Below are 23711 nucleotides of genomic sequence, written 5' to 3'. Positions count from 1 at the left end.
ACCTAGGGGACACCGAGGCTATTCAGGACATTGATGCTTAGTGGAGGAATTGAGTCTTATTTGGTGCTCTTATTTGAGTTTCATGGTGTTTCACAATACCATTACATTAATGTGTGTAATGTGTGTAATCCTTTCAATGTGAGGCCACAATGCCTACACTAGTGTAGAAGTCAGAAGGAAGAAAAATACAGAGCAAATGGTTTCCCGGTAAGTTAATTTAAAGGTGTCCAGTGGCCATATTCCAAGATATGAAGTAAGATTGTACAGTCTGAATCCTAGATCAGAAGACAAATTTGCTAGCTCTCCAGATTATGCTGGGGAGTAATTTGCAGGACATAGGAAACAGCAGCCTCCTGAGTGCTGCTAGCAGGACTCTTCTTAGCATACATGCATTGGGGCTGAAATTGGAGCTGAGGAGGGGCTATGGACCCTGCTTTTGGGGGAGCATCTTGCCAAGTCACCAGAGCACTTTGCTAAGCATGCCAAAATGACAACTGCCCTTCTAAATATGGGTGTCTGAACCTGGTCCTCCTCAGTCAGGTTTGTTGTGACTTATATGTGTATGTGTTTGGGTGTAGTATGTTGTTGGAACTAGCCTCTTCCCCATCAATTCTGGATAATTAATCGGTTATATTTATGAACCCCCACTGACACATCTAAAGTCATTTTATGAAATGCTTGAAGATCTAAATAAAACAAGATAGACTTCTAATAAATCAGCATGCTGATTAAAATGCATGAGAAGCATCATTCTTACTGGTTGTTATGGTCTATTTTTGTAGCTTATCACATCTCGTAGACACACTTTATACTCACAGCATTCCCAACTTGTCTCTCTTCAGGTGTTCATATAATATAAAAATAGTTCCTTGTTTGTCCTAGAAAATTTGAATGGGGAGAAAAGAAATAGCCTATTATTTTAGAAGCAAAGAAAACATATTGCACCAAGACCACTAAGACTGACTGGAATTAAAATCCAGAGCTACCTTCAAATATTGTGAAAACCACGTTTGGAAAATCTGTCTCCAGAATATAGAGTAGGTATGTTCTGGGACAGTATTGTTAATTGAGATATAATTCATATATAACATTGTATAAGTTTAAGGTATACAACGATACCTCAATATGATACATTTATAAATTGTGATATAATTACTATTGTAGCCTTAGCTAACACTTCTCTGTCATATTCTATAATTATCATTTCTTTTTTATGGTGATGACATGTAAGATCTAGTCTCTCTGAAGTTTTGAAATATATGATACAGTATTGTTGACTATATGACTATGCTCTGCATTAGATCCCCAGAACTTATTTATTGACTAGTTGCAAGTTTGTACCCTTTAACCGTATCTCTGCAATTCCCTTACTTCTCAGCCTGATCACCACCGTTCAACTCAGTTTCTGAGCTCAGCTTTTTAGTTCCAAATATAAGTGATATCATACACTGTTTGTCTTTGTTTGGCTTATCTCACTTAGCATAATGTCCTCAAGGTCCACCCATGTTGTTGCAAATGGCAGGATTTCCTTCATTCTCATGATTGAATGATATTCCATCATATATACACACCACATTTTCCTTGTTGATTCATGTATCAGTGGACACTTAGGCTGTTTCTATGTCTTGGTTCTGGTGAGTAATGCTGCAGGGAACATGGGGGCACAGATATCTCTTTGAGATACTGATTGGCTTCCTTCAGATAGATGCCCAGGTGTGGAATTGCTAGATCATATGGTGGTTGTATTTGCAGTGTTTTGAGGAACCCCTACACTGTTTTCCACAGGGGCTGGGCCAGTTTATATTCCCACCAACATGCCCAAGGGTCCCCTTTTCTCCACATCTGGGCCAAAACTTGTTATCTCTTGTCTAGGCCAGTGTTTTTTTGAAATAGGATCCTCAGAGCACCTGCATCAGAATCATGTAGTGTGTTTGTTAAAAGGCGTTTTCTTTCTTGCTTGCTTTCTTTCTTTCTCTCTCTTTCTTTCTTTCCTTTTTAAAGATTTTTAAAATTTATTTGACAGAGAGACACAGCAAGAGAGGGAACACAAGCAGGGGCAGAGGGAGAGGGGAAAAGCAGGCTTCCCGCCAAGCAGGGAGCCCAATGCGGGGTTCCATCGCAGGACCCTGAGATCATGACCTGAGCTGAAGGCAGACGCTTAATGACTGAACCACCCAGGCACCCCCAAAAGGCATTTTCATAGGCATCATCCAAACTCAAGATCTTTGGGAGGGAATCTGACTTTTAGCTCACTTCCTGGGTGATTCTCTAGCAATTCAAAATCTGAAAATCACTATTCTGAGTACAACAGGTAAAGATGCATAAGGAAACAATTTTCTTGTGTGGAAAATAATTTATATTTTAACAGAAAACTGTATGTGGTCTGTGGCACACCCTACTGCCTTGATTCTATGGGAAATATTTAGAACTCTGTAAGTCCAAATACTCTGCAGTCTGAGAAAGGTTCAGTTGATTTTTCTCACCTGCTCCCCTTGTGGAAAAACCATTTTTCTCTCTACCTGCGTATCCATTTCAGTATTCCTGACCTATAAAAATGTCTGGGTTTTTTGGATTCTTTTTTGTACTGGTGATAACATCTGTCTAATTTCTCTGTTAAGTAAAATATCATGTTTTTATTTTTGCATCCATATGAGAGGCATGATTTTATCCTTTTTTGAAAACTATCTTTAAACCGTTTTCTCCAAATAAATAAAAAGTTAACACTGGAGTTGTCCAGTAGTGGAAATGGCTGCCCTGTGAAGTCGTGAACTCCTCATCACAGGAAATCCAAAAAATAACTATTTTTGAGATTTGGTTAAAGAAATTACATGCCAGAATTAAGACTACTTATTGACTCCTCGTTTTGTCAGGAAATATGGGCATTAGGACAGGCATTGGATTAGAACAGTGGCTCTCAATGCTGGCTGCACATTAGAAACATCTGAGTGCTTTAGAAAATATAATGCCTGAGCCCTACCTCTAGAAATACTGGAGTGAGCCCGAGGTACAGTGTCCTGCTGAGCCGTATTTGAGCCTGAGGCAAAGGAAAAATTAGTATGCCTTAATTTAAAATTATGATATTTTGTTGGCCATGGATTTTTTCTTTTTTGCGTTCATTTTGATTTTTAAGATAATGCCTTACAATATATTTTTTAAAGATTTTATTTATTTCCTTGACAGACAGAGATCACAAGTAGGCAGAGAGGCAGGCAGAGAGAGAGAGAGGAAGAAGCAGGCTCCCTGCTGAGCAGAGAGCCCGATGTGGGGCTCGATCCCAGGACCCTGGGATCATAACATGATTTGAAGGCAGAGGCTTAATCCACTGAGCCACTCAGGCACCCCAATGCCTTACAATATTTTTATCTTTATTACAGAGTATTTTTTGTGCTCCCTTAAATTTTGTGCCCTGAGTATGGGCCTCACTTGCCTCATCCTAATCCCAGCCCCGCTTGGCCATCCATACTTTTTAGAGCTCCTCACTTAAGGCAGTCTAATGGGCAGCCAGGGTTGAGAACCACTGACTAGTTGATCTGTAAGGTATCCTGCATCCGTTTCTGTGTTGCCCAGTATGGTAGCCACTAGCCACCTGGGGCTACTGAAAACTTGAAATGTGAGTAGTCCAAATTGAGATGTGCTGTAGCTTTCGAAGTCTGAGCACAAAACATGTAAAATATGTCATTAGTAACTTTTATACTGATTACACATTGAAACGATATTAGTTTTCTGTTTGGGGAACATCCTTTCCTTGATACTGATTTCTGAATCAATCAGGTAGGCTAGTCGCGATGCTGCAAAAATTTAAAAAAACTGACTCAGTTCTTAGTTGTCTATAACATCAGCTGTGTGATTCTTGCTTGTGTCCCATTTCCCACATGAGCTGGTATGGGTCTCTGGTCACTGTTGGCACACTCAGGAGCCTAGGCAAAGGAAGCTCCATCTCTTTGTGCTTCCATGATTTCCAAAGCAGGAAAAAGGACATGGTGACTCTTGAAGTGGCTCTTGAAGGCTTCTACACAGAAAGGACCTGCATCACTACTGCTCATAGTTCAGACCCAAGTAAGATATATGGCCATACTTGACTTCAGGGAGAGGGCTGAGGAAGTATAAGCCTGGTATGTACCTAGAAGGAGGAGAATCAGAACATTCGTGAACAGCACTAATGATTGCCACCGTGGCAGTACCCTGGCCTGAGGAAATGATCGTTGGTGGTTATGGAGCTATTTAGGACCAAGGCACACTGCCTATGTGTGTGTGAGACCAGCCCTGCCCCACACTGTCGCAGGCAGTAAACATGACACTTTTCTCCATATGGCTTTCATTACAACTTCATTTCATTAGGAAATCAGTGGGGGTATTCTGTCGCATTACAGAAATACCAAGAACGAGACCCACCAAATTGCTTACAAACTCCATAATGCTTCCTTCCAATATTCAGCAAGGAAAATACACTTGTGAGGTGATCTCATTTCCCTTTTTTCCCCTTCAGAGTTTGGACGAGAAACATTGGAAATTCTGTGATCATAATGGAAAGAAAGACATAAATGTCGAGAACAAGGGCTTTTGAGGATTCTTTTGGTAGCATTGACAATGATGCATTGCTAATGTTGCTTCTTTTTCTGGAAGGAGCACCCACATTAAATCTGACCAAGAATGGCAGCGGGTAGCAGAGGCTACACTCATCTTTTTAGACTTAGCATAACTCATGGAGGCAGTAACGGTTTAGAGAAGTTAAGTATTAAACATAGCTTTTCTGGGGCGCCTGGGTGGCTCAGTGGGTTAAGCCTCTGCCTTCGGCTCGGGTCATGATCCCAGGGTCCTGGGATCAAGCCCCGCCTCGGGTTCTCTGCTCAGCGGGGAGCCTGCTTCCTCCTCTCTCTCTCTCTGCCTGCTCTCTGCCTACTTGTGATCTCTGCTTGTCAAATAAATAAATAAAATCTTAAAAAAAAAAAAAAAAAAGCTTTTCCCCCTCTCTTTTGTAAGGTGAACAGACTTGGGGGTTAGAGAGAAGTTTGTGCTCCTTTAGCTGAAGAATACATAAGGGGTACCTAGATGAAATACTGATTTGAAATCATTCCCATCATTCTTGGACTGGATTGGTAATAATATTTTAGAAGTACAAATAGTTCTTAGGGGAAAAAGATACATAGGGGCACCCTTGGTGTAAGATAATCATGTTTGGCTTAATGGATCCTAACATTAGGATTAATTTTAGTTCCACAAAGTGCCTGGCTGTGTGATCTTGGGAAAGTGCTGACACCATTTGAACCCAAATTCCCCAGTATAATCTGGGAGAAATAATAGCTTCCTACAGAAGAGATGGGAAAGTTGAGGAGGTAATGAAGTTAGTGCTTCGCTCGGTGGCCAGCACATAGTGGGTGCTCTGCAAATGCTGGTTTATCATTTGTCTCTCCAGGAAAAGGCAGTGAAGGAAACAAGAGGACAGTTCAGACCAGGGGCAGACAGACCCTGGGATCTAAAAAGACGAGAACCCATCTCAGGAAAACCTGGAGCAAGAATACTGTTGGAGAATTTTCAATGACTCCTTTCCCTCACCTTAGAGTTTCAGGACGTCATGTTTTTCATCTCTGACTCTCTTCTTGTACTTTCTTTTTATTGTTTTTTTTTTTCTCTTTGTCCCCAACTCCCCCCTTTTGGTGGATTCTTCCTGTGTTTAGATTTTATCCTCTCTTTTCTTCTTCGTATTATTCTGTGCCTCCATTGCCCTCAGTCCATATTTCTCTTTCTTCCCCATTTCAGCTCTCATCCTTTGTGGAGTGTGTGGCACAGGTGACCTGGAGACAGAGCCAGTCATGATGTGGGCACCTCTTTGCCCCTTTCTGCCATTCTCCTCACCTTCAGTGGCGCCCCTCTCTCTGCACCATCCGCTGTTCCCCTGGGGTCATAGCAGTCTGTTTTTTTGTACTAAACTTTGTTCTTAGAAATGAATCTGGTCGACTCAGAGCCACAAAGATGTAAATGACATATAAAATTTGGTGCTTTACTTTCCCCAGAAATACTAGAAACTTCAATGGAGTAGAAAGCTTATAGCCAAAGAAATAAATCTCTAAAAATAATCTCAGGCAATAGGAGGATATTTTAGAGGAGGATATGGAGGATATTTTCTTCTGGGAAGGAGACTTTCCCTGCCAAATATACCTATTCACAGAACTTATTCTGCTTTAATATTTTAGAAGAAGATGAAATAAAATAGACTCTGAGAAAGCTAATGTTAGATTTAGCCACCTTCTGGCATATGGAAGTGTTTTGGTCTAATCAGTTTGCAGCTAAAAACTATTTAATTCCAAAAGGATTCTGTAGAGCAGATGTAACAATTAATTTCAGGTAAATCAGTTCAATATGGTTTTTTAATTCTTTCTTATATTTTACCAATTTTAACATAATTTGTAAGGGAATATGAGCTCCATTATAAGTGTTTGCAAACAGCGTGAATCAATCTAATCCAAGAGTCTTACGCATTCTGGTGGTGTCCTGCAGTGTGGTGGGGATTGCCTGGTGGTAGTTGGGCCAATCTATTCACTGTTGGCCTCATGCTTAAGGTCTACATGCTTTTCAAGAGCCTGTAAAAGGATTTGATCCCCCCAAAATTGTATTTGTTCTCAAGTATGAGAAATGAAAAGTAATAAATATAGAAGTGAATGTTGGCAAATTCTCAATTGCTCAATTCTGTCATTACTTACAAATGACTTTTAATATGAGAGGTGACTATATTTGAATATGTGTGATGTCATGTGGAATGGGTTTTCCACAACTAACAGTGCATGGGTCTCTCAGGTCTCTCTCAGGTCCTCTCAGGTCCCTCTCTGTCAGAGAGAGAGAGAGGGAAGCAGGCTCCCTGCTGAGCAGAGAGCCCAACTCGGGGCTCGATCCCAGGACCCTGAGATCATGACCTGAGCCGAAGGCAGAGGCTTTAACCCACTGAGCCACCCAGGCACCCACACCTGTATTTTTAAAACCAGAACTCCTCCTGGGAAGAAACTGCTATATGGAGGTAGAAGGATGCCATGGACTGAATTGCTTGTCCCCCCGATTCATAGGTTGAAGCCCTAACCCCCATGTGACTGTATTGGAAATAGGGCCTTTAAGGCAGTGAGTGAGGTTAAGTGAAGTCATAGGGATGGGCCCCTGTTCCAATAGAACTGGTGTTCTTATTAGAGAGGTTACAGAGACACCAGAGATCTCTCTCTCTCTCTCTCCCTCGGCCACGTTGGGGCACAGTGAGAAAGTGGGCATCTACAAATCAGAAGGAGTGCACTCACCAGGAACCAAATTATCTGGGTACCTTTTCCTTGGTCTTCCCAGCCCCCAGATCGATGAGAGATAAATTTCAGTTGTTTAAGCCACCCAGTCTGTGGTGTTTTGTTATGGCCGCTCAAGCAGACAGAGACAGAGGATATTCATTGATAAGTAGCTTTGAGTGGGGCCCGGGAACTCAGGTCATGCTTCAGGATCAAGAGATGGTCCCCAAATGTCTCCTAAGTCTGGTGAGCTACAGGGCTTTCGCTTGACCAAGGTGGGTGTGCAGGTTGGGGACCAAGCTGAACTTCCCAGGACCCAGCGCCACTACACCCTCCCCTACCCTCCAACCCCCGCCTCCCCATGGAGCTCCCTATTTACCCTCCCCAGGCTGCACTCAGCCTTCCTCTAACTACAGGTTAAACTAATTTTTCAAGAATATCTGTCTGAAGGAACACTGAATTACTCGCTGCCTAGATCACCACCACCCCCACCACCCCGGCCAGCCATCAGCTTCATACCTCAAAGTCATAGCCCATGCCACGGGCCTTACACATTTGGAGGAAGACATAGTGGAAAATCAGCGAGAGATTGTTGTGCTTCAGCTGGGTACTCATCACCGCATAGCGAATGGTTGCCGGGGACTGGAAAAGACCACAGCTGCACGTAAGACTCTTTACAAACTATTTCAGTCAACTCTTAACTTTAGGAAAGTTGTAGATTAACAGAAAAGTTGTGAAGATAATAGAGAGGGCTCCTGTTCCCCTCTGGTTGACATTGTGCCACGTTTGTCCTAGGAGGACACTCATTAATCAGACCTCCTCACTGCTGTTAACTGAAGTCTGTTCTTTATTTGGATTTCATTCATTTTTCCTCACTCCCTTTTTCTGTTCCATGATCCCACCCAGGATACCGCATTATATTTAGTTGTCATGTCCCCTTTGGTCCTTTTGGGCTGTGACTGTTTCTCAGACTTTCCTTGTTTTTGCTGATCTTGACCGTTTCAAGGAGTGTGGATCAGGTGGTTTGTAGAAAGTCCTCTGTTGGTACTGTCTGATGTTTTTCTCCTGATGAGACTGGAGTAATATGTTTCTTGAGAAGAGGCACCACAGGATCACCTCAGACCAAGGGTACATATACATGACTTACCATTGATGATGCTAATTTTGATCTCACCAAGGTCGGTTTTGCCAGGTTTTTCACTGTAAAGGTGCTTTTACCTGTCTCTGTACTATACTCTTTGGAAACCAATCACTAAGCAGGGTCTGCCTTCCTGAGAGAGAATTTTGATGCCAGTTGCTTTCTTTGTTTGAGAAAGTGCTATTCTTTATCTTGCTTGCTGATCAGTGGGAGCTAGCCCAAAGAGACTGGTTGTTAGGCCTGAAGTATTTCAATTATAGCATTTCCTAAAAACATTTAAAATTGAGTACATACAAAAGAAAGTATTGGATCCTGGCTATTTTGTAGCACGTCCTTTGTGAGATGTGATATTTGTGTTTGGAAATCAGCTACATTTATCCTTGGAGAACTGGAAATTTGGAGAACAGCCTGTAGGGCCATAGTCAACCTTGAGACATAGAAAGTGAAGGTGCCTGGCCCAGATTTTAAACTTTGGGGGCCCTTGGGTGTGGGGGCAACCAGGTGCTTGTCCTTGTGCAGTGTCTTGGAACAAGAGAAGGAAAAGGAGGTCCTGTTGGTCCACAGCAGGCTGCAAGGATCATAATGGCCTGACGTTGTCTGTTGTGAAATGTCACGGCCTGCCCTCTCTGTCTCTGAGATAATGCAAGAAACTGGGGCGGACTGAGTGCCCAGCGGAGGAGGAGGAATGTATTTTCCCTGCCTATGTACCACATACGCATACACACACTTTTACTTTCTCTCTCTCAGATTTCACATTCACCTTCTGTGACTTATTTCCTCACATACACTCTCTTTTCCTTCAACACTTGCGGAAAATACTGTGTCTAGTGGTCGTGTTTTCAGTACCATCAAGCCTGTTCTTCCCATGTATAGGCAGAGTCCAGATCTATAAAGATGTTAGGCTCCCACAGGCTAATGCATCTTGAGCTGTACATCTCTGTTAGCGTTGTCCCATTTGTAGCCACTGAGCATTTTACTTTTGCCAAAGAAAATCTACTTGGCCCTCACATGCCTCACAACTGTACTTTGTTACCACTCTGACCTTTATGGGTTATTCCCCTGGCTGCCTCCCTGACGTGATGGGAGTTCTCTGAAGAAGGCAGGAACTGTTTGGTTCCCAAATCCCCAGGTTGGATGTAATGTCCCACAAAACAGGCGCTCAGTGTTTCCTGAATGAAAGAACGAACGGGTGGATGCGTACAGTAGGGCACGTCTAGGGCACTTGCCTCTGACAGAAGAGGCTCTTCTGATGTGATTCAGGGGATGTCCAGTCAGCGAGTGCTTTGGGGCAGAAGCAGGCTCTAGAGAATGACTGAAAATCCCCAGAGAATAATAGCTCAGGGCAGTCATTCCAGGCCTGGCCCCCAGTAGACCATCTTTTGGAGGACAGTGTAGCTTTGGTGGATGTGGTGAGCTTATTGGTGGGCTTATGAGAACCTGCTGAGAGAAGCGCTGGCTCAGCAGTTCGGTCAGTGTGGAGGAGCGTGACCACCAGGCTTGCTGGCCCTCTCCTGACAGCCTGCACCACGTTCCTGCCTTCACAATGAAGGCCCGGAAGCCCGAGTTTTTGCATATGGAAGTGAACTGTAAATACTCTAGAATTCCATTGTGGTTACTGAGCATGTAATTGCGTGGTGATTACCATGAATTCACAAGATAATTCCAAGGTTATTTTTGTCTTTTAAACTTGTCTTACGCTGCCATAGGATATAAACTAGCAAGCCCCAGACTAGGCCCCAGTCAGCCAGGGTGAGAGATAGACAAGCATCTGGCAGCAGGAGCAGCTCACCGCGGTGTATCTTGGCTCCAAAGCACGGCAGAGAGCTCACTGTCCAGTGTTGCCGGACAAGTAAGGACAGGCTATCCTGAGGTCTCTTCCTCTCTGCAGAGACAGATGACTGTTTTCCCTCCTCCTGGACCGGGGGTTAGGATTCATAAAGAGTCTGAGAGAAAAGCCAGGATATTTAGGCCATGTTTCCAGGCTGTGTCTTTTCCATCACCATCGCCATCCCACTCCAGAGCTTTATGGCCTGGATAGCTGCTTCTCCTTCCTACATGGGAGGTGGGGATGCAAGCAGAATTCTGTGGTGGAAAAATTATATGGGGTCAGAAAGACAGAAGTTCAAAACCCGACTGACCTCGAATGTGTCGCTTAACTGCTCCGACTTTTAGTGACTAAATAAGCACCTAGCACAGCATCTGGCACCTGACGAATGGTAGCTATAAATACTGTTGATCTTCCTTTGAAGGCATCGATAGGGCTGGCAGCATTTGGGGCCTCCACTAAATGTAATTTCCCAGGCTGTTCCTTCCCCTGCTGGTACCTGGATTCCGAGCATTACCACAAGATTGTCTCTCAGACCCAGGTTGGTCAGTGCTCAGAACGCTTCAGTGTCTCCTCCTTGCCTTCAAGATGAAATTCAGACACGTGGCTTGGTGCGCAGACTCTCCCACACTGACTTGGGGATTGCTCCAACCACTTTCCCCACTTCCTCCTTCCCAAATTGTCTGCCCCAGCCCACCTGGTTCATGGCTAGCTCCTCACAGACCATGGGCTCTCTTCTTCTGCTGGGGAGGTCTCCTTTCCCTCGCCACTTAGTGACTGCCCCCGTCTGTAAGGCTAGGCCAAGTTCCTTCTTTCTAGTAGAGTGTCCCCTGTCCCTGCCAGTCCCAGTTCACGGTCCTTTCTCCCAAGAACTCCAGCTGCACGTGAGGGGCTATCACTCAGTTGACGCTGAAATGAGGCCTGTGGTTTTCCTTATGTATGTGCTATCAACTTTAGATTTCCTTTCAAGGACAGGGCCTTAGTCAGATGTCTTTATATCCCTGATGCTTGGTGAAATTCCTGGCTTACGTTAAGTGCTTAGTAAATGTGTTATAATGCCAGTGAAGATGACCATATGTGATAAACCTACTCTTTTTAGACTTAACCAACTCCACAGTTCCTACAGGAAAAAACTATTGATAGTCTAGGTTTGTCTTTTATTCAGTAGCACAGGTGTGACAGTGTTGTTGTGAGGATTAAATGAGTATCTAAAGACCTTAGAACAGTGTCCGGTACAGAGAAAATAGTCAAAAAATGTCAGTGATTATTATCATTTGCTAAACAAAATAATTTCACAAATAAGGTAAGTTATTTAAAAACCAACCAACCAACAGACTTTTTCATCAGAAAGGACCTTGAATCAGAATGCCTACTTAACTTTATGACCTTGGGCAGTTCACTTAACTTTGCATAGCCTCAGTTTCCTAATCTCTAAAATGGGTATGATAATCCCTGTTTTATCTATTCCGTGGGGGCCATCATGGGGATCAAATAAGCTCATGTCAGTTTAAAGGATAAAACATTATGCAAATAGAAAACATTTTTTTAAAAGGTTGACTGGTATAATCAACTCTCTTCTGATGCTATAAAATCCATTTAGGTTTGGGAAGGAAATCACAAACCTAAATGGATTTTACAGCAAGAGGAGACTCCTCTGTGACCATCTGGCCTTTTCAGTGCTGCATCTTGGCCTAGCTCAGAGCAGATTACAAGCCAGTGGATAATGGCCGTATGCCTGGAAACATCCCCATCACAGAGGGAGATGAAGCCTCCTTTGGAACAAGAGCTTTCTCTATGGCCTCAACCAGAGACTTCTTTAGGGGTGAGGCTAAACTGTACCCTGGGGCCAAATGACTGACTCTGCCAGTGCAAGGCAGGTTGCACAGAACAGTGGACAGACACACAGGCTTTAAGATCTGGCAGGCCTGGGCTTAAATTCTGGCTTCCACTCGTACTTGCTGAGTGACTTTCCACAAGTTGCTTGACATTTCTTAACCTCAGTCTTCTTATCTAAAAATGAGTGTAATACCCTGGGTGGCTTGGCCTGGATGGCTCAATAGTTAAGTGTCTGACTCTTGATTTCGGCTCAGGTCTTGATCTCAGGGTTGTGGGATCAAGCCCTGCATTAGGCTGCATATTGGGTCTGGTGCCTGCTTAAGATTCTCTTCTCCCTCCCTCTGCCTCTCCCCCTGCATGCACTGTTGCTTAAAAAAAAAAAAAAGTGAGCATCATAACAGCACCTGCCTAATATATTGGGTTGTATAAAGATTCATGTGAAGCACTTAGTTTCAGTACCTGCTGTGGAGTAAGGCTTAGTACATTTTGGATGTTATTATGTTATTATATGTATTATGGTTATTTATTGGCCTCTCTATGTCTTTTTTTCTTTTTTAAGATTTATTTATTTATTTATTTGAGAGAGAGAAAGAGAGAGAGAGAGCATGAGAGGGGAGAGGTCAGAGGGAGAAGCAGACTCCCTGCCAAGCAGGGAGCCCGATGCTGGGACTTGATCCCAGGACGCCAGGATTATGACCGAGCCGAAGGCAGTCGCTTAACCAACTGAGCCACCCAGGTGCCCCATCTCTGTGTCTCTTGATAAACTCAGAGCTCTTTGCTGCTTATCCTTATATCCTCTGTGCTTAGGAGAGTACCTGACACACTATAGGTGTTGAGTAAGTCTGTTGAATTTGCTTCCAGCTGGTATTAACCAGCTAGTTAAGGTGATGGCTGATGAGGACTTAGGATCTGACTTCTCATTACAATATTACTTTCTAAAAGATTTTGTTGGAAAAAGACCTTCTAATGAAAGGCTGCAGTATGGAGAGATGGGCCCTTGCTGTGTCCCCTTACAGGAGACAGTGAGATGCCCCCCTCAGCACCCCATTGTGCATGAGACTGCCTAGGCTGGGCTTGGTGCTGAGAGCACCCCATTGAACAGGCCCCATAAAATCAAATCCCTCGAGAGACCTTGGCGGTCACTTAGACCTCCTTTATTTTGCAAACGAGGAAACGGAGGCAGAGAGAGATCAGAATTCATGATCCGTAACTTTCAGACCAGTGCTCTTCACTCTGAATTCCCATTGGCTACATGTGGAATGTGCGGACATTTCAGAGGCTAGCCTTTTCTAGTAAAACGGGGGAAAAATAGGAGAGAAATATTATCAGTAGAAGTCTAGTCTTATTAAACTACCTTTCTAAATCACAATCTAACAAGAACGCTTCAAGCCAAATAAAGGAAGCTCGAAATACTCCTTTTCACTGGAGAATATAATTTTGCTTCAGCCACAATTTAAATTGATTTAGTTCTGAGCACCAGCACTTGAAGTGTGGAGTGTATTCTATTTTCGCCATGATACTTGTTTTGACAGTGATGCATTTCAGTTGACATAGTTGAAATCCTCATGTAATAAATCTCTGCCTGAAAATTAATCATGTTTATAATATTCTGAGAATTAATAACACCCATTGCTCAAATCATTAACTTAAAAAAGGAGCTTCCAAAATCTGTTCTCGGCAGTGAGGGACCACAAATAAATGAACGTTTGATAAAATAATCCAAGTAGCAGTTTAACAAGCGTAAACTTGAATGTGGCCGCAATAACACAGAACTATTGTTTAAAGGTTGGCAGAGGCTGATGAGGTTCTTACGTCAGTTACGAAGCAGGCATCCACATGCATAATGAACTGCTCTCTGAATTATTAATGTGTTGCTTATTTAGCCTCATCTGTCTAGAAGATAATGTATCCTAACTCTAATGAGTGATTGGTTTTGTACATAATTACAGTAGCAGCAGTAGCGGGGAAATGTGCGCCTTCAAAGAAGGAGTTCTAAAAATAAAGTCATCACATAAACTCCGTTGTTGTGGCATTCTATCAAAATCAAACCCGAAGCATTTGAGAATTCATAATAAATTACAGGAGACAGAATCATTATTAACATCATAATTTAACACAAAAGGTTTTACTTAATCATTCATTACAGACCATGTGCTGTTAAAATGCTTATAAATGGTTTGTGTTGTTTTAAGATGTTTGCAAATATGGTTCCCTTTGGCCACACACCCACCTGTGGTGTGGAGGGGCCACAGAGGAAGAGGAGGAGTCAGAACCATTGGAAAGGGTAGTGCTTTGTCCTCATTCCGATAGAATGTTAATTAAAAGTTAAAAATGTCGCAGGTAGCTCCTTTTCTTTTCTCAAACATGCATGTCTGGGACCCCTCCGACCTGGTTTCTGACTTCAATTGGGTAATCCTGGAGGACGCTAGAGCAGAAGCCCATGCATCTGGTGCGACTGGCTCGAGATGACAGTTTTTTGCCACCTGTTTCTGATTTGGGACAACGGCCCTTTGTAGAGCCCAGAAGAGTCTTTGCTTCCCCCCTGCATAGCAGATTATTTAAAGGAATAGGCTCAAAGCAGAAGCATTTTGTAGGCTTAGTCCTGAATGCGCCCTTTTTATCATTGTGGGCACATTGGTGCCTTTCCTTTTTCTTCAGTCTTCAAAGGGGGCTGTCAGCTGACTGATTATAAACCTGATGGCATCACAGCCTATTCACACTTGTTCAGGAAGCTTCAGTTGTGTTGTAAATTGCATCGTATGTGCAAGCATGGCTGCTTCTTTTAAAAATGGGCTATCCCGTGTGTACGCATACATGGGAACGCACGCATGCACACATGCACAGTGGCACCAGGCCGAGAACATCCATCTATCTGTCTAAAACCACAAGCACTTTCAATTTATCCATACATCAGAAAACCTGCATAGCTTTTCTTTAGCGATTGTAGAGACATTTGAATTATTGAAGATCATAATGCTTCCCTCTTGAGCGTAGGCAATTCCTAGAAGTGTTTAACACTCTTGATCACAGGAGAATTCCCGTATATTGCCTGTAGCTAGGATTGAAACCTATAGGCAAGATGGGGAAAATGGGAGAGTGCTTCTAATTCAGAGTACAACTTCTGCTTACAGCCTTCTGAAGCAACATACTTAAATGTGGCAAATTGTCTTGGAAAGTCTTGAATTGAACACTAACTCAGCTTCCAGCTTCCTTTTAGAAATGGCATGGAGTTAGGTTTGCTAGGCCACAAGGCTCAAGTTTTACTGCTGTCCCTCCATCCAGTATTGAACTTGGGGTCCTGTCCCTTTAGTGAGGATGGGGGTCACAGGTGGAGTTGGACCTGGTTGATTCTCATTGAGGTCCTGGGACCTAATTAAAAGGGACCTGCTCTCCCCATTCCAACTCTGCCCCTCTCTCTCTCTCTCTCTCTCTCAAAGGTTTTATTTGAGAGAGAGAGAGAAAGCACTTGATCAGGGAAGGGGCAGAGGGAGAGAGAGAATCTTTTTTTATTTTATTTATTTATTTGACAGAGAGATCACAAGTAGGCAGAGAGGCAGGCAGAGAGAGAGGAGGAAGCAGGCTCCCCGCCCAACAGAGAGCCCTATGCAGGGCTCAATCCCAGGACCCTGGGATCATGACCTGAGCCGAAGGCAGAGGCCTAACTCACTGAGTCACCCAGGTGCCCCAAGAGAGAGAATCTTAACCAGGCTCCAGGCCTAGCACAGAGCTCGATGTGGGGCTCAATCTCACAACCCTGAGATCATGACATGAGTGGAAATCAAAGGTCAGACGCTTAACTGACTGAGCCACCCAGGTGCCCTCCCCCCTTTTTTAAAGATTTATTTATTTATTAGAGAGAGAGAACCTGCAAGCCGGGGGAGGGGCAATGGGAGAGAGAGACTAACTCTGCTTCTCAATAAGCAAAGAGATCAGGGGGACTCCTTTGAGCAAGGGTACCTCATAGGACAAGTGGATTGAGAAGAAGGAGGCTGTTTTCTGAACCCCCCCCAGATATCTGAACCCCCCCAGATATCCCCCCAGGCTGCCTTCCAAATGGGTGCAGACTTCCTGCCGTGGAAGGTGACCCTCGAGACCCTGATGAGAGTCAAACAAGGGTTCCTTAAATCCAGAGGTCTCTCCTGGACCCAAAGAGGCTCAGCAGAGAGGCAGGAGATACTGCTCTGGGACACTAGTTTATGTCCTATTAGCCATTGAAATTCCTCTTTTATCTGTTTGATATATTAACATCTCAAGTAGATGTTCGTTTGCCAAAAGGGTGTGAAGCCCACTGTAGGAGAGGCAGAAGAAACCCTCTGGCAGCAGTCAGAGGAGCTCTAGCCAGAGCCCCCTTCTGCTCCCATATTCCATGTACATGAAGGACCATCTGGGGGCTAGTGATGAGATGGGAGGTTGGGGCCGGAGAAAGTGGCAGATCATGAAGGCCCTTGTTAACCCAGCTGGGAAGTTGGGATTTTCCTGAAGATGACAGGAATCATTTCAAAATCATAAGTAGGGGAGCGGCATGCTCAGATCTGCTTTTCACCTTGACCATCTTGATTGTATGTGTGGTTAGGCTGAGGGGAGGGTCGGGAGGCGGGGAATCTTAGTGAGGAGCAGAACTAAGGCAGTATCTCTTGGAGGGGGAGGAGGGATCAGAGTCAAGGCCAGCATCAGCATGAGCTGGTGTTGACTGGTTGTGGGGGTGGAGGTGTCCCATCAACCTCTGGCAGGACCCACCACAAGGAAGTACAGGGGAGGACAGATGAGGAATGTGGTTCGAGACAGCTTGACCTTGAGGACTCTAGAGGAGTTCTGTGGAATGGTGGATCTGGGAGTGGAGCTCAAAATCAAGATTGGAGCTAGAAAAATATGGCTTTTGTCAGAAGTTGGTGGTAGTCAAAGAACTTGTCCAGGGCTGCAAGATGAGAAGAGATGGAGGGAAATGTCCCAAAAGACCCACCCTTGGAAAAACCCAGGCTCTTTCATCCTTCCAACATGGTGTCTTCCCTTTCTGGAATGCTCTCTCCCCTTTCCTTTGGCCAATATACTCTACTCCAGAAACCTGTTTTGGAGAGGCTAAGTGAGTTTCCTGAGGTTCTTTCTTCTCTCTATACTCAAAAAGCTGGGCACATAGCCAGAGCTCAGGAAGCCGCGATGGAGTGTTGCTGAACACCATGGGGAATCAAGAAGCATCTGTTGCTTACCGACACTGAGAGGGCATTAAGGCAGCTCATTTTCTTCTCTTTCTTAGGAACAAAGGGCACTTTCAGGGTGCTCAGACTGCAATCCAGATGGCCGTTGGTCAGGTATAAGGTGAGCTGAGTCAGGGCCAGCTGGTCACTGTATGAGAGGCTGAGGCCTGTTGCCCACACCTGATTAAAACAGGAGGCACAGAAGTGAAGGTAAGGTAACAACCTGGAGAGAAAGCTCCAACCCCTACTAACCAGCCCAAACCATGTCAGACCCAACCAAACCAGTGTACACATGACTGAGTGGAGTAGACGTTTTTGCTTTTGTTTCTATTTCCTTCAACTGAAGGACGGAGCCTCTAGTCTGATTCTAATTAGAAGACTGAACATTCTTGCAGGAAGTTATAAAATTAAAACACCCAGCCAAGGTAATCTGTGGAGATGCACTGTTCCATGCTTATGGGGACTTTGATTCTCCCAGCTGTTTTGCCATTTTTAGGAGAAAGAAGATGACAGTGTCTCGACCCAGCCAGTCCTTATCCTGTATGAGTTCCCCAGTTGCGCAATGTTTTCTGTTGAGAAAAATGGACTGGACAGAAGCTTCAGATGATGGGGAACTAAAGAGGAGTAGACGGAGGGAGTGAAAGAGGGAGTGAATAGGAAAAAAGGGCAGTTTGCTCTGATTTCAAAAAAAGCAGTGCTAAGAAATCTCACGATGAAACTTTAGGGAAACTCATGATTGGCCCGTAAGTCTTAGCACTACCCCCATTTGTCACGAGTGTGGGAAAGTCATTTTGCCACCCTACGGTGCCACAGTATCCTCAACTGGGAAATGAGAACTGTGAGAACACCCACCCTAGCTGAACATCAGGGCTATTAGAGAATACTATGATGCAATAAAAATTAAAAGGCTTTGAAAAATAGACACATGTGAGCAAGAACTTCGTGTAAGCCACTCGATAACTAAGTAAGTCCATTAATTCCTTTGGCAGATATTTACTGAGCATCTACTATAAACCGGGGAAAACAGAAGTGGGTCATGTTCTACCTCTCCCCCTCTCCTGAGACAGACCATCATCCTTAACTGCCCGGCACCACCCATCCCCACACTGAATACGGAAGCACCCCCAGCATCATCCTCAGTTCAATGCTCAAGGCTAGTGAAGGCAAGTTCAAGGCGACTGTGCTAGTTACTGGAGAGTCAAAGGTAGATGGGCACAGGTGCTGGCATCCAGGAGGGCCAGACAGATGCATACGTGTTCAGTCATTTACAACACAGTGTCATACGTGATATAATAAAGGGATGGAACAAAGTACTACCGAGTCAGAAAGGACAAACGCAGTTTGTCTAGCAAAGTCAGGGCTCCATCACGGAGAAGGTGACATCTGAGCTTTGACAAGCAACACAAATGTGACTGGCTTCCATGTATCAAGGACCTGCCAAGTGCCAGGTGTTTCCCAGACATCTCAGATCTTTACAATAACCTAAAAAATAACAGTCCCATGTCATAGATGAAAAAAAAATACAGGCTCACAGGGATACCTAAGGCCACACAGCCAGGAAGTGGCGGTGCTGGGATTTGAATCCTGTTCTTTCTGGCTCCAAGTCCACCCGTTTCCCATTCTCTGCTGGCGGAGATGGCACTGACCTGGGCTCAGCCATTCCGCAACGACACCAGTTTCCCAGTCACATTAAAAGCTAAAGTTGCAGAGGGTGAAAACATGCCCTTGTTTACTGTAATCCATGCCATGAAAGTGTCTTGTGGAGAAAACATGAAGTATTGTATTTCTGGAGTATGCTGTAATTAGCAGTAACGCATTTTCACTGTAGGAAGTTGGAAACGAACAGATTTTCATGAAGACTTGATTCAACATTTTTTCCTCTTAGAAGGCCTCCATGTGCCCCACACACCAACTCTGTATGTTAAAATACATAGTACATCTGCCCTAGAGTGGACTCCTCTCAAACAAATCTAGCAGTGAGTGACTTGAGTAAGCATTGAATGTAAATGGCATCATTATAAGGATATTAAGAGGTCAAGCTGTCAAGGCCCCTTGCTAAACTGAAGCTAATTTCAGGAGTCATATTCACACAGTAATGCCCTTTTATAATAGCAAATAAATCACATTTGCAACAATGGTTAAAAACTAACTGCCAAGTATCTGTTGCAGTTGTAAATATCCTATTTGTCAACTTAAGTATTTCCTGCTGTATGGCAGAAAATGCAAATCAGATGGGGACAGCTACTTTTTCTTAATAGGAGAAAGTAAACTTGCTGTTCTTGCATGTCAGGCATTTTTTTCCCCCCCAGAGCTTCTCTTTTGATGTTTTCATGTCCTTGATTAAAGGGAAGTGTATATAACCAACATTATTAATATTTGTGTTCATATTATTAATGTTTTGGTCATAAGGATTTTCAAAAACTTAATTCCAGTATAGTTCACATGCATTGTTACATTAGCCTCAAGTGTACAAGTGTAGTGATTTAGAGCTTCCATTCATCGCCTGGTGCTGGTCATGACATGTGTACTCGTGGTGATCAGGATTTTAACGAGAAGGCAGCACAGTGTAGGGGGAGAGTGAGAACCAAGGGGTCAGCCTAACTCTGGCCCTCGCAAAGAGTGTACATTTGACCAAGTTGTGTAAATTCCTTCAATATCAGCATCCTTGAGTGCAAAAGGAGCAAATGATAATACCTGCCACACAGGGCTTTGAAAACAAACTAAATGCACCTAAAATTGCCTTACAAATGATAAAGTTCAGTACAAATGTTAATTTTAATGACTAAGCATTTCCTTGAAGGGTAGGATCTTAGGAGACACATTTTTAGTAGCCTGTGTGGCTATTAGATTGCCCCATTTAATAATTGTTTTCCCCATTTATGGTCGTTGTGCTCAACCTCTCAACAGCTCAGCCCAGGGAGTGGTTAGATTTGGGCAAGGCTGGTATTACTCCGTCTCCATTTGACCAATGAGGACGCTGAGATCAGAAAGTGACGTCATGGTTTGCTTAAGATCATAGAACACGGGCGAGAATTCTGTTCTTTCTAGAGCCCCAGCACTTTTGCTTCCCTAGACTGCCCTAAACCCTCGGTTCACAAAAGAAATAGTAGAACAAATTTCATTAAGCCCTTTCCTCAACAGCAGGCTTGCCTGAATTGCTCAGATAATTGTTCTGTTCTCCATCTGGTTTTTCCATTGAAGACACCGCCTGAGGCATGCTTGTTTTGTGTACAAGGGTTCCTGCCTCCCCCTCTAGTCTGTCAGCCCTTTAGGGGAAGCTGCTGAGTCTTTGTCTTCCCCCAGCATCCCATGTCTGGGGCAGGGCTACGCTCACAGCAGGGCACATCAGCACCTCGGATGTGTCATTGTGAACTCCACTCCAGCTTCTAAGGAACAGGATCTAGGTGGGCCTCTAGAATCTGGTTTCAGATTGCACTGTAGGAAATACACAGTGAGCATGTCCTCTGTGCCAGCCTCATGCTTTCCCACTTACCTCATTTAATCCTATTCTTGATTTTGGATTTCACTGTTAACCTTAGGAGCCTAATCTCTGCACTGAATACTCCCACACAGTTCAGATGAGCAGGGACGGTGGCCTGTACAAAAGCACTGTGAGTGGGGACGGAGAGAAGTGGACGGATTTTTAAGTGTTCAGAAGTGCCTTTGACGCGACTTGCAGGACTTCTAATGACTAGCTTGACAGGTTAATTGATTAGCTGTGATGGTAAGGGAAAGACATCACTGAAGGTTAGTGCTGGAAAGACCCTTAAAAATCATCTAATACAATCAGTTTACTTTATAAATGGAGCAAAGTGGTTTGCCCTCGGTTACAGAGCAGGGTGTCAAAGGTGTAGGATGAGCAAACAAGATGGCTCAGCTCCCAGTCATAAATCACTAGTTGATGATTGTTTGACTTACCGCTGGTGTAAAGATCATTTTGTTAAAAATGAGTAGAACGCTAGAGACGTTTGCATCAAGGCCTTAAAAAGAACACGTAACACGAAAATATTCATCTCAGCGTTTCTTATAAGATCGAATAATTGCAGGTGTCCAACATTTGGGTATTGATTAAAAAGATTCTGCCACATCCAAGTGATGGGATAGTCTATGATGTCATCACAGAAGATAACGACTGTGAATAACTTTTGACGGCATAGGAAGATACACAAAAACAGTAAGGATATAAAGTCAGAAAGGCAACTTGACTTCAGCTTTGCAAAAATCATATTATACAAAGAGGAGACTAGATGAGACTGACAAAATATTAACAGCCAATGGTGAATATTAGCAGAAATATTAGCAGTAAGTGCAGTTATATCTAGACTTTCATGTGTTTTCTGGAATGTACTATTTGATATGGCAGCCACTGGCCACTTGTGGTTATTGAGTTTTTAAAATGTGGTTGGTAGTGAAGTGTCTGCCTTTGGCTCAGGTTGTGATCCTGGGGTCCTGGGATCAAACCCCATATAGGACTCCCTGCTCAGTGGGGAGTCTGCTTCTCTCTCTCCCTCTGACCCTCCTCCTGCTCACTCACTCTCTCGAATGTGTGCGCTCTCTCTCTCGAATAAATAAATAAAATCTTTTTTTAAAATGTGGCTGGTTTAAGTGGAGATGGGCTCTAAATGTAAAATACCGGATTTTGAAGACTGAGCAGATAAGAAAGAACACTTTAAAATATCTCATTAGGGGCGCCTGGGTGACTCAGTGGGTTAAGCCTCTGCCTTCAGCTCATGTCATGATCTCAGGGTCCTGGGATCAAGCCCCGCATCAGGCTCTCTGCTCAGCAGGGAGCCTGCTTCCCCCTCTCTCTCTGCCTGCCTCTCTGCCTACTTGTGATCTCTGTCTGTCAAATAAATAAATTTAAAAAAATAAAAATAAAAAATAAAAAATCTCATTAGTAATATTTTATACTGATTGTATGTTGAAATGATAACTCCTTGGTTATGTGGGGTTAAATAAAACACATTATTAAGAATATGTTCGTCTATTTTTTTGTTATATTTTTAAACAGTGCTATTAGAAAATGAAAAATTACACGTGGCTTACATTCTATTTCTATTGGATTGATTGCAAAAAAGCCCATTTTAAGCTCAGCAAGAGACAGGGCCAGTAGAGGTGTGGTGGGGGAATACTGCAGAGGCCCCAGCTTTCTCCTGCTCTGACGGGCCCTGCACTGGATTGCGGCTTCATCAGGAGGCCTGGGACAAAGCGGGCAGAACACAGGGCAGAAGGCAATCCAGAAACTGTGACAACCTCATCGACCTTTAAACAAGCATGTGAGAAGCAGAAAACAGGATCAGGCAGCGGCAAACTTGCCCACAATTGTCACCTTCCCAGGTTCTGCATCCTGTTTGGGCCACAAGCTCTGGGATGAAAAGGGAATATGCTCCTGTGTGGAAGGTAGGGAGAGGGGCCCAATACTGAGCCCTTTTTTCCTTGGGTGCTCCAGGCAAGTGAAGGCTGCTTGTTCGCCAGGCTGTGCTGGCCTCTTTCCTGTGACAGGCGGGTGGATGGGAGGCAGAGCCTGTGGACGCAGGCACAGGTACACAGGCCCACATTTTGTGACCGTCTCCACTTGGAAATAAAGTTTTCGTAGCAAAGAGTTTGGTCTCACCAACCCTCTCTTATGGTCTTCTGGGTAGGTATGGGACTGACAGACTAATTTAAAGATCAAACAACATTTGTGGAAAAATCATAGAATTTCAGGACTTGAAGGATTCATAGATGTTTTATACATTCATCTCTAGGCCTTCTGTTCTTTTTCTACATCATCATCTTCTTTTTTTTTTTTTAAGATTTTATTTATTTGTTTGACAGAGAGAGATCACAAGTAGGCAGAGAGGCAGTCAGAGAGAGAGGGGGAAGCAGACTCCCCGCTGAGCAGAGAGCCCGATGCGGGACTCGATTCCAGGACCCTGAGATCATGACCTGAGACGAAGGCAGAGGCTTTAACCCACTGAGCCACCCAGGTGCCCCCATCATCTTCTTTTATTGTAAGGAGAAGAACCTGAGGTCCGGACTGGCTACGTGGCTTGCAGAAAGCCCCACCTTTGATACCAGCATCTGAGGCAAATACTCCTAATCCTTGGCAGGTTGAGTCTCTGGGCCACACTTTCCTCCACTAATCACTGGGGAGGATAATCCTGACAGACCCTCCCTCACTTGTGTCCAGTTGCATCTAGAGGCTGACTGGGAATTGTGAAGATTTCTCACTCCGTAGAGAATTTTTTAAAAGACAGATTCTCCAGTCAAGGCAAGTGGGGATAAAACACCAAGAATTCACCTACCACAGGGATGGTATCAGGCCATTAGAGCAAAGCATGATACAAGCTTACCCTTCTCAGCAGCCTGTCTTGGTTAAGGCACAGGTGCACCATCTCCCATGTAGTCCCAATATGACAGGAAGTCTACCATTGGGTTCTTTCTAGAGCAAGACCAATCCCTTTGTCAGACGCATGGGTCCC

The 23711-nt window shown here is 44.0% G+C and overlaps 1 protein-coding gene across 3 annotated transcripts in view; it reads right to left on the bottom strand.

Annotated features, from left to right (window-relative positions):
• The window catches only part of LOC308345857 (IQ domain-containing protein H-like), a gene marked incomplete at both ends in the record, with an annotated part of 94075 nt that overhangs the window by 11920 nt on the left and 58444 nt on the right, over positions 1–23711 (bottom strand). Inside the window, 3 exons of one of the 3 annotated variants that reach the window (XM_080808407.1) lie at positions 817–878; positions 7776–7898; positions 17260–17427. In XM_080808407.1, the coding sequence (XP_080664533.1) occupies positions 817–878; positions 7776–7898; positions 17260–17427 (353 nt within the window). The remainder of the gene's footprint in view (positions 1–816; positions 879–7775; positions 7899–17259; positions 17428–23711) is intronic. The other 2 variants (XM_080808409.1, XM_080808408.1) reach the window with 2 other exon arrangements.

The sequence above is a fragment of the Martes martes genome (genome assembly GCF_963455335.1).
Source record: "Martes martes genome assembly, chromosome: 7".
NCBI lineage: Eukaryota > Metazoa > Chordata > Mammalia > Carnivora > Mustelidae > Martes > Martes martes.
This window is presented reverse-complemented; position numbering and strand designations above follow the sequence as displayed.